We start from the raw sequence: 15,047 nt of genomic DNA on the forward strand, positions 1-15,047 counted from the left end.
ATTTTAAAGTGTAAAATATGACCAAATTAGGATACCCACCTGCTTCTTTTCCAGTTCACGAACTTTCTTCTTCAAGTGATTTTCTATTTCCAAACCCTAAATGCCATGAAAAAATCAATATTTTGCAAATGATCAACAGAATATTCCATTTTCAAGTCAGATAAAGCAGACTTCAACTAGAATAATCCATACCACTCGTAGTTTACTTTGAAAATTATCTACAGATTTCCTCATTTTCTCCAGCTCTTCTTCTAATGCACTCTGTCTGATGAGAGAGTTACTCTAGTTGCATAAAGAAAATATATATTCTTTTGTGGCTAAATGAAAACATTAGCATAAATGACAAACTCAAATGTCCATGAGCTGAATTTTGAAGCATGTTTCAAGTTTAGCAACTAAGACAATATTTTGTAATCCACAGCGACCTTGAGAATATCAAATCAACTTGTATCCCTTGTCCAATCACGTTGTAGCATAAAATAAAAACAGAAAAAGAGAACCACAATTTGGATTGCAAACTAGTGTAGTGAATGTGCAAAAAACAGGGCTAAAGAAAGATACTAAAGGTGAAAAAAAAAATATCCATAGATATACAGGCTCCTAGAGCAGCAAGGAATCCTAGGGCTGTGAATTAGCCAAGTTGCTCATGAGCTAATTGGTATCTTGGCTTGACAATTTCAACCCAAGTTTGTTCATTAAAATTAATCAACTCATTTTTAAGACTTGTCTAATAAATGAGTCAAGCTTAAGCTAAGTAAAGTTTCGCTTATTTAGGTTCATGAGCCAGCTCATCTGTAAGCCTGTATATAAATTTATTAATAATTTGATTTCAACATTAATTTTTATAATATACATAAAAACACTTCAATTTTTTATTTAAAAATCATATTGAAAAATGAAAATAAAAGTTTTCAATTTTTGAATATAAACTTACAGTATAATCCTTAAAGGTTACACATTTTATCATTGTCATTAAAAAGAACAAGTATTGCACAGTATATTAAAATTTTAAAATAAATATTGTATTTTTAAAATAAATCTGTGAATTACTACAAATTAAGTCTAATGAGAAAAATTTTGGCTGATTTCTACATGTCCAACAAATGACCGATAAACGAAGAGTAACTAACCACCCAAGCCTAAGTCTAAATGTATAGCTCATTTTGCAAACATCCCAAGCTAAGCTCATTAAAACTCAGCTCAGGCTTGGCACAGCTTATATGAAATCTCGGATGATCCTATGCACTCTGTGATACACAACAAATAAAAACAAAAAGGTCATAAAAAGTTACAATGTATTTAGAGGTAGAGTTATCATTATAACTCCACATTTCAGTTGAGTCATGTAACAGCCATGCACATTTATCATCCCAACTCGCATCTTCAAATCCTTCAAGAGAAGGAAGCCTGATCTTATAAAACTTGTTGACAACCTGCAGTTGTGTGAAAGCAAAGAGAGGGAAAAGGAAATGTCCTTAAAAACTTGAAGACGAATCTAGACTGAAGATGAATTTAGAGTGCAAATGAACAATTAAATTTTAGAGTTTGACCCTGTAAGAATCATATTCAGTCAACAAGAAGGCTAAAGATATATTTAAAAAAATCTGAGGAAATAAGAAATCATTATACTTCGATTGAAAACGTATATTAATCAGCGCATACTCCCCATCATTTTCAAGTAATCACACACCATTTTCAGCAAAAGGCTACACGATTTTTAAATTGAAATTATATTAGATAAATAAACATCAGGAAGGATACTTATGAAGAGGTCATAATCAGTATAAGGAGTTTTGGGGGCAGGAAATTTCCTATCACACTTTCTAGAGCTATTTTCTGTTTGCACTGGTCATGGATTATACACACACACACACACACACACACACACACACACACACACACACACTCACACACACACAATATGATTTCTCAGTGCAAACTTTTTGCTTATAACAGTTCTGATAGATGAAACCTGATCAACCTTTTAAGGTTAATCGGCAGCTGGAGTTATGGAGGAATATCCTAGAGTCTGGATTTCAACTAAATAGAACTAGTACATAATATATGAATTACATTTACAATCATAAAAATTGGAAGTGAAAGTGAGAAAAGCAGAAGATGGAGAATAAATTGCACAAAGTAATCACCTCAACACCTAGGTCCATGAGATGAAAGGATGATGAGTAAAGATGACGGCACTCATAGAATGAAGGCAGGATAAAAAAAAAAAAGTGTGATTATCATCTTATGTCAACAAAAAACCCTACTAAAATAACAGGAAACTTCTACAAAACCACAATACCATCCATAATGTATGTCAGCAAATGTTGGGTGATGACAAAGACAAATGCCAAAGATTAATGACAAAGGCATGTCTGCAATTGAGCACGATAAAGACAAATGCCACGATGGATGAATCAAATACAAGAAAGAACAAGATAACAAATAAGGTGGCACTCATTGAGGAAAAGTTGGGAGGGGAAATGAGATGGTTTGGTCATTTCCATGGTAGATAAACAAATGACCTATGATGAATATTGAAAACACACATGTTACAGGAGATTAAAGCAATCAAGACAAGGTAGACCAAGGGCATAAGGCTAAGTGGTCAAGAACAATTTAGCATATGTAACAAATAATTACTCTATGAACATAAAACAATAATTGGCATTTAAATCTTGTAGAACCTCCAAAGGATATTAGTATATTAGTGTTGAATCCATTAATCATCGCATACCAAACAAAAGCCATAGCCTAGCATATGATATTAGCAAGAGGATAACATTAAGAATTAGGAATATGAACAAGAAAGGTTGAAATGATCAATCAAATGAAAATGTTCTTGAACTCTTCCAAAGTCCATACCATTTCATCTAATCCGAAAGAAAGATTAAAAGAATATAAAAAAGCTCAATAACATGAGAAAATTTGACGTTACCAATCATTAAGATTCCTGAAAAATGAAAATAAATAATTAAAAAAGAGAAAGAAAACGTAGAAAAATGATTTGATACACAAGCCAATATAAAAAGGGTTCTATACTGCTTGATGAAGATTAGAAGACAAGGAAAAGCCTTAGGAAAAGAAAAATAACCCACCCACAAATCCTCTAAAAGGTGAACAAAGAAACAACATTATCAACTTTAAATTGAACCAATGGGTTCAAAGAAGGATGTGCTTGAGAAATGAATTTCCGAAGGCTAAAATGTGTGATTCTAGTTTCAATTTTCGCATCCCACCATTCCACTAGAGACTATACCTACTTCTCATGCACTTATGAAGAAGGGAATATGAATCCAAAGAAAATGTCCTAAAATTAAATTTCCCCACCAAAGCAATTTTTGGGGACTCCAAATCACAAAGACCTAAACCTCTCACATATGCAAAGTCAGCATTTATTGAAACTCAAAATATGATCCCTCTTATATCACTCCATTATCAAAATGAGAAACATCTCATAATGCTTTCAATTCTCTTAACTGGTACACTAGTTAGTAGAGAAACTAAACAACAGAAGAAAAAACAAAGGAAGCACAGACAAGATGGAATTGAAATGATACAGCCTCTTAAATAAAGCCCTATCCAACCATTTGGCAACTAAAAGATTTATGAAACAAAAGGAAGAGAACATGGACAACCCCCTCAGGAAACCCCCCTGAACATGCTATACAGCTTCAAGAGATATTGTTTTGAGTGATAAAGCATCAAAGTAGCAGACTTAACACGCTTTCAAACTCCAAAAGAGAGAGGAAAAGAAGGAGCTAATGATAATTGAAAAATGGCAATATGAGAGTTGGAAAAGGGTATTAGGAAGGTTTCTTTTATTTTTAGCAAGCCAAATGTATACACATTTCAACGAAAATCTCATTACCACTTGAGAACAAATTTTATCTCTGTGATAGGTTCATGAAAATGAAATGTGAAAGACACTACCTTCTTGAAGGTTTCATTCTGCTCTTCATGCTTTGCTTGATCTATCACTAGTGCATTATTTAGTCTGTTTTGTTCAAGACAATCTGAGACAAGCTCTTCTAACCTGTGTAAAAGAATTCAGTAAATATTCAATAGTAAAAAATTAATCAACTAGCATTCCATGGAAAAGAAAAACAAAATTTTCAAAGGATAAGTTCTAGCCTTCTAGGTAGGGGTGTACAAGAAACTATCCAAACTGGTGAAACAGAACTATTCAAACCCAATTTTTATAGTTTCCATTTGAGTTATATTGGTTATGGGTTAGAAATTATATAAACCGATGTATTTCATTTTAGTTTTAGTTTTGAAAATTACCAAACCAATGAAACACAAATCAATGCTTATTAAAGACAATGAAGAAGGGGATCATAAACACCCCTACTGTAAAGTCATGGAACTTGACCTTTTATTTTGTTTTTGTCTCTAGTAAATATTTTACATGGTACACGAAGGAAGTTGTAAAGACTTATTATCAAAAATTCTAATTTGAAATTGAATGTTCCAAAATATGTTAGCGTAAAATTGTATTTTTTTTCAATTAATAAATGGCAATAATTTTAATTATTCAATTTAATGCATGCATGAGCGTAAAACATAGTACAACTGAACATAACCATTATATTGTAAAAATCAAAGATATTGGTTTTGTAATTTATTTTGTTGTTTCAGTTTCAACACTTTCCAAACCAATTTGATCGGTTTAGTTTGGGTAAATACTGTAGAAAGAGATGATTCTCATTGACTTTCAATTAATCTGTACATGGGTATATATATACAATTGATTCCTATAATTATGTTCTACTAATTAGGAAAAAATCATAAATAAGAAATCCTAAATAGGAATACAGAATACAGAATATACAGAGAAATAATATAGTGATTGACTTTCCATAACATAGTGATTGACTTTCCATAACACTCCCCCTCAAGTTGGAGCATAGATGTTAATCATGCCCAACTTGTTACAAATGTAGTCAATCCTAGCTCCATTCAGAGCTTTTGTGAAAATATCTCCTAACTGCTCTCCAGTTTTGATGTGTCCTGTTGAGATAATCTGTTGTTGAATCTTTTCACGAATAAAGTGACAATCAATCTCAATATGTTTGGTCCGCTCATGAAACACCGGATTAGAAGCAATATGAAGAGCAGCTTGATTATCACACCACAATTTCACAGGCAGGGAGGTCTTAAAACCTGTCTCATCTAGTAATTGAAGTATCCACATTACCTCACATACTGATTGTGCCATGGCTCTGTATTCGGATTCAGCACTAGATCGAGAAACTACACTCTGCTTCTTGCTTCTCCAAGACACCAAATTTCCTCCAATAAAAACGCAATATCCAGTAGTTGACCTCCTGTCAACCTTAGATCCAGCCCAGTCGGCATCTGAAAAACATTCAACATTCAAATGCCCATGATTGCCATATAGCAAACCTCTTCCTGGAGCGCCCTTCAGATAACACAAGATTTGTTCCAAGGCTTCCCAATGAGCAACAGTTGGGGAAGACATAAACTGACTTACCACACTAACGGCATAAGCAATGTCAGGACGAGTGACTGTAAGGTAGTTCAATTTTCCTACCAATCTCCTGTATCTCTCTGGATCTTCAAACAACTCACTCTCCCCTACTAACAGTTGTAAAGTTTGAGTCATTGGTGCGCTACAAGGCTTAGCACCTAATTTTCCTGTCTCTGTCAATAGATCGAGGACATATTTTCTTTGAGACAAGAAAATACCCTTCTTACTTCTTATAACTTCGATACCCAAGAAATACTTTAACAATCCCAAGTCTTTGGTCTGAAACTGAGTTTGGAGGAAGGTTTTAAGAGATGAAATACCTGCAGAGTCACTCCCAGTGATGACAATGTCATCCACATAGACTACCAAGAGAATTATGCCAGCCTCATATTGCCTATAAAATACTGAGTGATCACACTTACTCTTTTGCATACCAAATTCCTGTACTGCTTCACTGAATCTCCCAAACCATGCCCTAGGACTTTGTTTCAAGCCATAAAGAGACTTCCGAAGCCTATAAACTTTACCCAACTCCCTCTGAGCAACAAACCCAGGTGGTTGCTCCATATACACCTCCTCCTGAAGATCACCATGAAGGAAAGCATTCTTGATATCCAATTGATGCAGGGGCCAATCATATGTAGCTGCTAAAGAGATAAACAAGCGAATAGAAGTAAGTTTAGCTACAGGAGAAAAAGTATCAGAGTAATCAACTCCATATGTCTGAGCATATCCTTTTGCTACAAGGCGTGCTTTTAACCTAGCCACAGAACCATCGTGATTTACCTCATCAGAATACCCATTTGCATCCAATAGCTTTCTTACCGGTGGGCAAAGGCAATAGTTCCCATGTACCATTAGCATCTAAAGCCTCCATTTCCTCTTTCATAGCATCACACCGGCCCAGATGAGACAAAGGTGCCTCATTAATGTATTAGGGATAGGAACAGAGTCTAAAGAAGTAACAAAACACCGAGAACAAGAAGACAATTGATTATAAGAAACAAAAGAAGAGACAGGTAAGTACATGAACGTTTACCTTACGAAGAGCAATGGGTAAGTCTAGATCGTAATCATGATCGGTGAGGTGCAGGATCGCCCAGAAGTAGCTGGTGGAGGATCTGAGTCAGGAATCTCCAATCTCCTGGAATAAACATGAACAACGGGAGGTCGAGTAGGTCTAGAGACAGAAGGAACAGGCAGTAGGAGAGGACTAGACATTGGTTGGACAGTATATATTAAGAGATCATCCTCCTCCCCCTGACTCTCATACACAGATGATGGAGGAAAAAATGGAGTGGACTCAAAAAATGTGACATCTGCAGAAACAAGATAACGATTAAGAGTAGGAGAGAAACAACGATACCCTTTTTGGAGCCGGGAGTATCCAAGGAAGACACATTTGAGAGATTTTGGATCCAATTTAGTAACCTGTGGACGAACATCACGCACAAAACAGGTACAACAAAAAATACGGGGTTCAATAGGGAACAAAGATTTTGTAGAAAACAAAGTAATATAAGGAATATCCCCATTAAGGACAGAAGACGGCATACGATTGATCAAAAAACATGCCGTAGAAACTGCATCAGCCCAAAAGTGTTTAGGTACTTTCATCTGAAAAAGAAGAGCACGAGTTACCTCAAGAAGATGACGATTTTTTCTTTCGGCCACGCCATTTTGGGATGGGGTATCCGCACAGGAAGACTGATGAAGAATGCCATTTTGTGTCCTATAAGACTGAAATTGTGCTGAAAAATATTCTTTGGCATTATCACTTTTTAATATGCGCACAGAAATATTAAATTGAGTTTTGATTTCATTACAAAAGGCACAAAAGATAGAAAACAACTCAGAACGATTCTTCATTAAATATAACCAGGTAACACGAGAGTAATCATCAACAAAAGTAACAAAATAACAAAATCCAGTTTTAGATGTAATAGAACAAGGACCCCAAACATCAGAATGAACTAACTCAAAAAGGGATGAAGCCCGTTTATTGACTCTAGACACAGAAGGCAAACGATGATGTTTTGCAAACTGACACGACTCACATTCTAGTACTGATAAAGACAAATTGAGGACACGACTTCTTCATGGTAGACAAAGAAGGATGACCCAATCTACAATGAGCTTCAAGAGGTGTTAAGTCTTTGGAGCAAACAAGCGACGCGGTACATGATTTTCGAATGTAGAGACCACTGACTCGCATCCTCTACCAATAATCGCCGTCGTAAGATCTGAAACAAACACCAGTCAGAAAAAGGAAACAGAACAATTTACAGTGCAGTAAGTTTACTAACGTAAAGTAGATTAAAAGAGAATTTTGGTAGACACAAAATGTAAGACAAAGAAATTGACGGTCGGGTTCGCAGCCTAACCCATGACACAAGAAGTAGAACCATCACCTAAAGTAATGTGAGAGGAAGTGAGATTAGACCGAAAAGCGGATAGAAGACTAGAATTACATCATGTGATCCATCGCACTGAATCAATAACCCATTTGGATGAAGAAGACACAAGGCATGTAGTGGATTTACTCGACTCGGTGATCGCAGTGATGTGGAACCGTAGGCTTTAGAGATGCACGATCTTTGGGAAAATTGTGCAAAATCCTCTGCAGATACTAAAATAGTTTTCTCAGAGGAAGATATCAGAGAATTCTCTCACGCCATATTTGCCATATGTGATCGCTGATTTTTCCTCTGAAGTTGCGGACAATTATATTTTGTATGGCGTGCTCATGGCAATAATAGCAAATGACTCCTCTTGAGTCCCGATTAGAACTAGCCTCTCCATTACGCTGATTACTACATTGCTGTAATTCCTCCTCTACTTCCTCTTCTATTACCCGTTGTCTATTTGGATTACGGCTAATAAGAGCACTCTTGGCAGTGTGAAGATTGAGTACTCTGCACGAAGGACCCGTGTGAACGTTTCATGCAAAGAGGAAATCTCGAATCGAGAGAATCTCGAGATTTAGCGCCTCATACTCAAGGAAGGCCTGCAAGAAAACTCATACAGCCAGTTGCTCCTCGTTGGGCCTCTGAACTTTTACATCGTGATTAAAAGGCAACAATACATTAAGTTCCTCATATACCCGTTTAAAATCCATAAAATAAGCCGTGAGAGACTTATCCTCTTTCTCAGCAAGGTAGAATGCTTTACAAACATCATAAATACGGGAGATATTCCCTTTACCAGAATACAGAAAATCTAAGTAATCCATCAATTCCTTAACAAATTCACAGTGATTAATTAAACTAATTACCTCACTATGAATCGAGTTCCGAAGCTGCAAAAACAACCGAGCATCCTCCCTTAGACAAGTTTGTCGTGTATCATCAGTGGGTGGATCTTTAGTAAGGTGATCATCCTTATCAATGCTACGCAAATAGACCCTAACAGTCTTACTCCACTCCAGGTAATTCGAACCATTAAGTTTGTGTTCCGTGATCTTAGTCATCACCGGAATCACATCAGAAATAACATTCTTATTGTCTGCCATTTGTTGAGACAAAGAAAACTAACCGAAACGCTAATCCAAAGTGCTTATAGCAGCAAAATAACCCAAAATAAAAAATCAAGCAAATACCGAAATAGGATCTGAGAGCCAAACCTCAGAAGTCCTTTAATGGTATACTGGATCAGGTAACAGCACACAGTTGTGGAATAATGGGGTTGAAACGGTCGGTCGGCGGCCAAGGTCTCTCCTGAGCTGGGTAGTGAGAACAAATAGTCACCCTAGATTGATGACCTGCTCTAATACCATGTAGAAAGAGATGATTCTCATTGACTTTCAATTAATCTGTACATGGGTATATATATACAATTGATTCCTATAATTGTGTTCTACTAATTAGGAAAAAATCATAAATAAGAAATCCTAAATAGGAATACAGAATACAGAATATACAGAGAAATAATATAGTGATTGACTTTCCATAACATAGTGATTGACTTTCCATAACAAATACAATGAACCCAACTAAATCGGCCTATGTACACCCCTACTTCTAGATAAGCTGCAGAGGAATTTGAGAAGCATGAGGATAAATGCAAAACTTTTTAGGGGAAAAAAGTGCCTTAAAAAGGGATATTATCAATAGGAATTAGATAATACATGACACATGATTATAATAGAACATGTTGCATGTGTCTCAAAGTATATTACATTACTGATCCACATTTTTTATTTGTGATAAAAGTATACACCTCATTGTAAAAACTGATGTATAAACAACAAATAATTCTAGGCCATCAATCCCTTTGTATATCCAATTGTATAAATCCTATGCCACATATGCAATAAAGTAACTTCATTTCTCAGTAGCATCCCAAATAAACACCTTTGAAACCATTGATATATATATATATATATATATATTTTTTTTTTTTTTTTTGAAACTATACAATATATCTAAAAGATTATGGAAAAAATATGTATAAAATCAGTTCTTGGTTCGATGTGGGTCCAGAAGTAGGGGTGTACATGGGCATCAAAGCTTGTAAGTACAGTTTCTATTTTGATTCTTAGTAAGAACCAGAACCACATCAAAATAATAAAATAAATTTGGCTTAGTTTGGGATCTCCAAGAATCATGCACGCCCCTAATGTATATCTTAGATTTAGGTTGACCATCTTATCTATAAGACCATTATTTATATCAACTCATCTTGTAATTATTAATCATAAATATAGTAATATATAATATAATATGCTTAAAATTTAATTATATATTTACCTTATAGTTAAAAATTATATAATTAAGAAGTAACTAAAATATATATTATATGATATATTGTATATTAGCAACCAACTTTAAAGCTTAAATGGCACTTCATGTATGAACTTCCATGGCAACAATTGCATAAATTGTTTTAAGAACCAAGACCTGAATTGAAACTGACCAAACTGAACTAGAATCGGAATATTGAGAACCAAACCAAAACCAAAATATCGAAGAACCAAACCAGAACTATACCAAAAATTTGATTTGGTTCTGAATCCTCGGTAGGCCCTAACCTGGAATTGTACACCCCTAATATACATACTACAACATACATGGACTAGTTACAAGATAATCCTAACAAATGGATCAACATATCACATAATAAGACACATTGTCAGTACTCTGTCATGAACTCAGTAATCTGTCATGAACTCAGTAATCCTTTACCTTGCAAAGAATTTCTCCTCATTTCACATCACACCCAATGTATTGCAGAGTGCCATAAACCATAACTTTCAATATCATTAAATACTTAGAATTCTAACTTTAGCTGATTTCCCAAATCTACTTGGGTATTACCTACTTAAAAGAGAATTTCACTACAACATAATTCCAGTACTTACAATGGATTTCCCAAAATATGGGAATTGAAACAAATAACCAAAAGGGACTAATCACTCATTCCCATATTTTGTTGCGTAACAAAAAATGTACACATTTGCTATTATGATCATCTTTAATAGCCAACCAAAGAAAATCATCTTAGAAGGAATATAGAAATTACTATCAAATATTTAATTGACATCTACCTAAGACATTCATGAGAAAGTAGTAGAAAAAACTATTCAGATTTAAATCCTAATTTTCTAAAATTGATCCTCTTTTATGGCAATCTCAATTGGTCCTCTCTTTTCCCATGATTTCTATTGCTACTTGCTAAGCAACCACCTCAAAGGCTCAAACACAATATAACAAGCACTAGATGGACAGTGACCTTTCATTTTTTTGTCACCCACAAGTAGGAAAAGACCATAAAAAAATGATGAGTACCTCTTCTGAATGTCATTAAATTTTTGGGACATCAGCTCCTCTTTCTCTTTAGCCTTTTCAGCCTGTCACAACCATTCAGGAAATTCAAAACCTTACAAATATTGCATGCAGGAACTTCTTAAAAAATTATCGCTGATGAAGAAAATAAAGTCAATTATCAACTAAATAAACTTCAAAATGAATTTTATAACCTCCATTATTGCATGATCGCGTTCAGCAAAAGCAGAAGCTACACAGCCTTGAAAAAATTTAACCTGCTTCTCTGCCTCCATATTCTGGAAAAAGAAAATGGGACAAGTCAGAACCACTTATGAAAGAAAAATTCCATTAGTTGCTGCAAAAAATGTATGAAGTTCTTTTTCTCCTTCAAAGACAAACAGAAATCACAGGGAAAAACAAGTGTTTTATGGACATTATTCATGTAGCTTGCCAAAGCAGCTAATCCAGTCAATGACTTCAATTGATTGCAGTTAAATTGCAGTTAAATGTGAAACTTAAGCGTTATTATTATTTTGCCTCCAAATGCAGCTGCTATTCATGTTAACACAAATTTAGGATCAACAAATCTGATTCTCCTCTAAAAGAAAATATCATAACAGATAAGCTAGATCCTTAATGAAGCTAGCAAAGTCACTAAAATACTGGGACTTGAAGGACAGGAATCAAGAACGTGAAGTTTAGGAAGCTCTCCATTTCTAGGACTGTTGCCTACTATACATTATTCAAGCCAGCACCATTTTCTATTCTATTCATGTAGCTTTAGTCATTGCTTTTGTTGCTTCTATTCTAGATGGTTGTCTACTTACTTGGTAGACACAATAATAGCAGAATAAAAAAAGTTAAAGAAAGGCACAGCCATGCACCATGCCCCCCAACCCCCACACACACACTCACACACCCACATATATATATATATATATATATATATATATATATATATATATATATATATATATATATATATATATAAAGAGAGAGAGAGAGAGAGAGAGAGAGGGAGGAAGGGAGACCTTTGCCACCTCTCCATTATGTAGATCTGCCAGTTGGCTCTGGATACATCAAAAGAAACATCTAAGTTACAAAGGATTGGCAGAAATAACTTACAAGAGAAAGTTAAAATTCTTACTTTGATTCGGTAAGCCTCTGAAAGCTCCTCTTGAAGATTTAGATTATCTCTTGTGCAAGCAGCCAACTTCTTTTTCAAGTTCTCAATCTCCTGCTCCAAGCCAGCTGTCCTAATAGGGCATTAATTGAATGCTATACTAACTGTTTTCTCACTGATACCAACCCATAGACCATGGCACTCCTCTCCTTCCACACATCCACCCAACTCCTTCCCCATAAAACATGATATATATGATAAAAGAGGGAAAATGTGATTCCTTGGAGGGGGGAAAAAAATGAACGCACACAAATATGTACCTTTGAAAATGCATTTTTGTAGCTACAGCAAGGTAGCTAGGTCCAGCTTGCTGCGTGCACAATTGCTCTATATCTTTATGCAACTCATCACGCTCTACAAAACATAAGACAAAAATCTATTATGTCCAAAAACTTAATATTTAGTACCAGAAACATCAATTTAAAAATATTTTTTAAAAAAAGTATTAAGTGGTGAATGACTCTTGAAAGTAATGGTTTTAGCCGAAGTAGACGTAAGACGGAATATATGCATTGCGAGATTAGCTCTCATAGAAGGAACAAAAGAGAGGTTCAACTGGATGGAGTTTTAGTGCCAAAATGCAACCAATTATAGCATGTAGGTTTTATAATACAGAATAATGGAGTAATAGATGAGGATGTAACTCATTTGATCAAAATAGGACAGATGAAATGGAATGGTGCTGTAGGTGTACTATACAATCGTAGGATCCTGACAAAGTGAAAGGTAAATTCTATAAAATTGTGGTTAGGCTGGCTATACCGTATAGGAGTGAATATTGGGCATTTAAAATATAACATATTCACAAAATAGGCGTGGCAAAAATATGAATGTTAAGATATATGTATGGCATTACGATATTGGATAAGACTGGTATAGAAAGAGATGATTCTCCTTAATTTCAATTAATATGTATATGTATATATATATACAATTGATTCCTAAAATTGTGTTCGACTAATTAGGAAGAAATCCTAAATAAGAAATCCTAAATAGGAATACAAAATACAGAATATACAGAGAAATAATATAGTGATTGACTTTCCATAACACTCTCCCTCAAGTTGGAGCATAGATGTTAATCATGCCCAACTTGTTACAAATGTAGTCAATCCTAGCTCCGTTCAGAGCTTTTGTGAAAATATCTCCTAACTGCTCTCCAGTTTTGATGTGTCTTGTTGAGATAATCTGTTATTGAATCTTTTCACGAACAAAGTGACAATCAATCTCAATATGTTTGGTCCGCTCATGAAACACCGGATTAGAAGCAATATGTAGAGCAGCTTGATTATCACACCACAATTTCGCAGGCAGGGAGGTTTTAAAACCTGTCTCATCTAGTAATTGAAGTATCCATATTACCTCACATGCTGATTGTGCCATGAATCTGTATTCCGATTCAGCACTAGATCGAGAAACTACACTCTGCTTCTTGCTTCTCCAATACACCAAATTTCCTCCAAAAAAAACGCAATATCCAGTAATTGACCTCCTGTCAACCTTAGATCCAGCCCAGTCGGCATCTGAAAAACATTCAACATTCGAATGCCAATGATTACCATATAACAAACCTCTTCTTGGAGCGCCCTTCAGATAACACAAGATTTGTCCCAAGGCTTCCCAATGAGCAACAGTTGGGGAAGACATAAACTGAATTACCACACTAACGGCATAAGCAATGTCAGAACAAGTGACTATAAGGTAGTTCAATTTTCCTACCAATCTCCTGTATCTCTCTGGATCTTCAAACAACTCACTATTCACTGCTAACAGTTGTAAATTTGGAGTTATTGGTGCACTGCAAGGCTTAGCACCTAATTTTCCTGTCTCTGTCAATAGATCGAGGACATATTTTCTTTGAGACAAGAAAATACCCTTCTTACTTCTCATAACTTCAGTACCCAAGAAACACTTTAACAATCCCAAGTCTTTGGTCTGAAACTGGGTTTGGAGGAAGGTTTTAAGAGATGAAATACCTGCAGAGTCACTCCCAGTAATGACAATGTCATCCACATAGACTATCAGGAAAATTAGACCAGCCTCAGATTGCCTATAAAATACTGAGTGATCACACTTACTCTTTTGCATATCAAATTCCTGTACTGTTTCACTAAATCTCCCAAACCAAGCCCTAGGACTTTGTTTCAAGCCATAAAGAGACTTCCGAATCCTACAAACTTACCCAACTCCCCTTGAGCAACAAACCCAGGTGGTTGCTCCATATACACCTCCTACTGAAGATCACCATGAAGGAAAGCATTCTTGATATCCAATTGGTGCAGGGGCCAATCATATGTAGCTGCTAAAGAGATAAACAAGCAAACAGAAGTAAGTTTAGCTACAAGAAAAAAAGTGTCAGAATAATCAACCCCATATGTCTGAGCATATCCTTTTGCCACAAGGTGTGCTTTTAACCTAGCCACGGAATCATCAGGATTTACCTTTACTGTAAATACCCATTTACAACCAATAGCTTTCTTACCAGTGGGCAAAGGTAACAGTTCCCATATACCATTAGCATCTAAAGCCTCAATTTCCTCTTTCACAGCAGCACACCGGCCAGGATGAGACAGTGCCTCACCAATAGTATTAGGGATAGGAACAG

At 35.4% G+C, this 15,047-nt stretch overlaps 1 protein-coding gene across 4 annotated transcripts in view; it reads right to left on the reverse strand.

The window, feature by feature from the left end:
* The window catches only part of LOC110648455 (uncharacterized), a 29,494-nt gene that overhangs the window by 4,916 nt on the left and 9,531 nt on the right, over nucleotides 1-15,047 (reverse strand). For 2 of the 4 annotated variants that reach the window (XM_058135070.1, XM_058135069.1), the window contains exons 3-11: nucleotides 12,703-12,796; nucleotides 12,407-12,515; nucleotides 12,291-12,329; nucleotides 11,472-11,555; nucleotides 11,281-11,342; nucleotides 3,934-4,036; nucleotides 1,293-1,433; nucleotides 193-261; nucleotides 40-96 (exon numbers count right to left, since the gene is read on the reverse strand). In XM_058135070.1, the coding sequence (XP_057991053.1) occupies nucleotides 40-96; nucleotides 193-261; nucleotides 1,293-1,433; nucleotides 3,934-4,036; nucleotides 11,281-11,342; nucleotides 11,472-11,555; nucleotides 12,291-12,329; nucleotides 12,407-12,515; nucleotides 12,703-12,796 (758 nt within the window). The remainder of the gene's footprint in view (nucleotides 1-39; nucleotides 97-192; nucleotides 262-1,292; nucleotides 1,434-3,933; nucleotides 4,037-11,280; nucleotides 11,343-11,471; nucleotides 11,556-12,290; nucleotides 12,330-12,406; nucleotides 12,516-12,702; nucleotides 12,797-15,047) is intronic. The other 2 variants (XM_058135072.1, XM_058135071.1) reach the window with 2 other exon arrangements.

Source organism: Hevea brasiliensis, chromosome 14, assembly GCF_030052815.1.
Source record: "Hevea brasiliensis isolate MT/VB/25A 57/8 chromosome 14, ASM3005281v1, whole genome shotgun sequence".
In the NCBI taxonomy this organism is placed as follows: Eukaryota; Viridiplantae; Streptophyta; class Magnoliopsida; order Malpighiales; family Euphorbiaceae; genus Hevea; species Hevea brasiliensis.